The sequence below is a fragment of the Notothenia coriiceps genome, unplaced genomic scaffold, assembly GCF_000735185.1.
Source record: "Notothenia coriiceps isolate Sejong01 unplaced genomic scaffold, NC01 NC01_scaffold00007919, whole genome shotgun sequence".
Lineage (NCBI taxonomy): Eukaryota > Metazoa > Chordata > Actinopteri > Perciformes > Nototheniidae > Notothenia > Notothenia coriiceps.
The window spans coordinates 1-2,959 of NW_011340620.1; the positions used below are offsets into that span (position 1 = coordinate 1).

The window sequence follows — 2,959 nt, forward strand, 5'->3', positions numbered from 1 at the left end:
CTATTACCTCTGAACAAGTAAAACATAATTTTAATGCTGTAGGAGTCTCAGGAGTCAGCTAATTGTAAGTTTTTTTATTTACTTTAGAGTGGTATGATCTCTACAAATACTATAATCATATTTGGAACTTTTATCCAAATGGTGATTGCGCTTTGTATTGTAAGTCGTTTTGGATAAAAGCGTCAGCTAAATTTTATATAATGACATATTTAAGTGTTCATGAGTTTTGTGTGCAAACGTTTTCAACTAAAACTGTCAAATGTAGAAGTACTAATTGGCATACTTAAAGTACAAGTATGTCAAAAAACCTGAGAGTTTAGAACAGGCCAATACTGATTCTGTACTCTGAGGTGTGGGAGCAATACTGGAGCTGAATCCTTACTGATCTGAGCAATGTGAGAACATGTAAACAGACACTCACCTTGAGTATTGTGGCTTTGCCTCCTTTTGTGAGTTTCTTCAGGTTCTCTGCAACTTCAGCCTTGGACAGCTTTCTGTTCTCATCGGTTCTACTGGCCTCTTTAAGTTTTTGTCTCTTTTCTTTCTCATGGATCTTTACACGCTTCACCATCTTCTTGTGGCGTCTCTCCCGCTTCTTGTCTGTCGAACTCTTCTCAGTATCACCCATAAGGTCTCCTGCTTTGTTCTTCTCCTATGGTCAGAGGAGAGTATTGTTAGTGTAACAGAATATACCAAGATCAAGATAAATGTTTGAAAAATTAATCTGTGACAAACCTTGACTTCTTCTGGTGCCAGCATTGTAGCATCACTAGCGCTGACTGGAGCCACCTCCTCCATTGTGATGGACGGCAGGTTAGACACCACTTTGACCTCGGGAACATGCTGTGGACAAACAGAAACACCAACGCAGGTTTCAATACAGGAAATGTTTTTTTTATTAAGATATGTTCAAATGGTCAGTTTAGGTATGTATTGTGCCTCGCAACTTTATAATGCATTAAGAGTCACAAACCAAATTGTAGATGTCATTTACCAGAGTTAGATCTAGGGTACAAATCCAACATGTTTTTGCTCAAGAAACCTCTGAATTCTGTTAAGGGTTGAGACTAACTTCTACAATTTGCAGACGCTTTCACTCTTAACAACATATACCAAATCTCAATATTTGAGGCACAAGAGGCAAATCTTACTGGTTTAGGTGTGAAGTGGAAGTTGGAGAGAGCATCCAGCTTAAGAAAGAGCGTGTCCATAAGCTTTTGAATTTCTACATGGGATGGGTTCTCCTCCTCTGTCTTTTTCTGAAATCAGAAGAAAATACAAAAATAATGTATGCGGTTCTTATGTGTTAAGAGAGTAGGAGTGAAAACAAGATAAATGTCAAACCTGATTCTGCTTGAGGTATTCCTGCTCATAGATTTCTGCTAGACTTTGTTTGCTCTTCTCATGGTCCAACGTAAGTCTCTTCTTGTACTCAAACACTTCCTCTTTGGGTTTCTCCTTTCGGACCACGTCATCAAACGCCTTACAGAGACACAAGCCAAAAGGGACAGGTTTATGACCAGTACAAAAAACAACTCCTTAGTTTTATTCCAAAAACCAAAAGAAACACTTGTGACTAACCTGGTCTTTTATTCTCTGTTTGATGATGTCTTCAAGCTGTAGTGTGGTTTCCTCTGTGATACCAGGTGCTAAAAGAACAGAGATACATTGTTGTTATCTGTTCTGAAATAACACACAAACATTTGTTCTTGCCATTTTAATATTCTTAATGAAACAATACAAATATAACAATGGTGAATAATTGTATAAATACCAAATAACCTGCATGGCCCAAAAGAAGAGAGTTACTCACCCATCCTGGATGTCTGCTCAAACTCCACATGTTCCTCCAGCATGCTGTTCTCCGGACGCGTCTGCGCCGTCACCTCTCCGGCCAGCTGCCACGGCTTCGTTGCTAGAGCTGTTTTCTCCAACTCATCGATCTTCTCTGACATCTGCAGGTTACGACAACAATATTATATAATAAATGTTATTAATGGGCTTTCAGAAGGCAATCAGCCCTTCTCTAAAACAATACAAGGGGTCCCGTTGATGGGTGCGTGTGACCTCCAGAGTGAAATAAAGACACAATCCAGGAAGTCCAGGTGGTGGAGGAACAGAGCTGGAAGATATGCACCCCTTTACTTTAATCTGATGTTTATTTAACATGTTTGTCTCATGTTTGAATAGGCACCCTGATCACTTTTATGTAAAATTCATAATAGCATTCTTACTAGACTGGACCAAGCACCATTTCTGTATCACTTTCAACACAGTGTTGTTTGAATGTATCATATGCAGCAGAAGAGAGTAATAAATGTAAATATTGTGCTGCCGTCTAAGAGCACTGTAATTTACCGTCTCATCCGTCAAGCACTCTTCTTAGCTTTTTTAAGTTTCACTCATGCTGGCTGCATGAATGAAACCATGAATATGGTGTTAATCAGGCACCAACAACAACGTTTTTGTTGCGTTTCCACTAGGGTAGTTCCGGCTAACGGGTACTTTTCACAGTTTTTCTGGCCCTCCAAAATCGTGGTTCTTTCCGGGCCAACAACCGGGCTGAATATGCTAAACTAGTGACGTGAGTGGCTATAACTACAACACAATGAACATATTTTACCGTGATTTCATTGTAATACACGTTTCAAAATGACACCGAAGGAACAACATACTGATACCGGTTAGTAAAAACCATGAATTAATGCTTTGACAAGTCGGCAGGTGAAATACCTTTTAAAATGCGTGTTTTCTGAATGGAGATCGGCTAAGCTAACATTGTATATGCTCCGACCGTCCACACTCACAACGGCCTATACAGACATAAATAAAGCAGCGACTGTATTCTCCATGACACAGACAGTCTGTGGTTTGTACTTGTTTAACTTTTGTCTAGTTTCTGAACAGATATGAGGAGCTGTGAGCTCTGAGTGCTAACAGCTAACGGCTGATGTTGGTT

The 2,959-nt window shown here is 39.6% G+C and overlaps 1 protein-coding gene across 1 annotated transcript; it reads right to left on the reverse strand.

The window, feature by feature from the left end:
- Positions 1 to 421: 421 nt before the first annotated feature.
- On the reverse strand, positions 422 to 1,985 carry mphosph10 (M-phase phosphoprotein 10 (U3 small nucleolar ribonucleoprotein); the record flags this gene model as incomplete). Its single annotated transcript, XM_010769864.1, has 6 exons — positions 1,814 to 1,985; positions 1,582 to 1,649; positions 1,345 to 1,482; positions 1,152 to 1,259; positions 736 to 843; positions 422 to 652 (listed from the first exon to the last, which is right to left on the reverse strand). Coding segments are annotated over exons 1-6 (795 nt in total), but the record flags the coding sequence as incomplete, so codon positions are not given.
- Between the last annotated feature and the right edge of the window lie 974 nt (positions 1,986 to 2,959).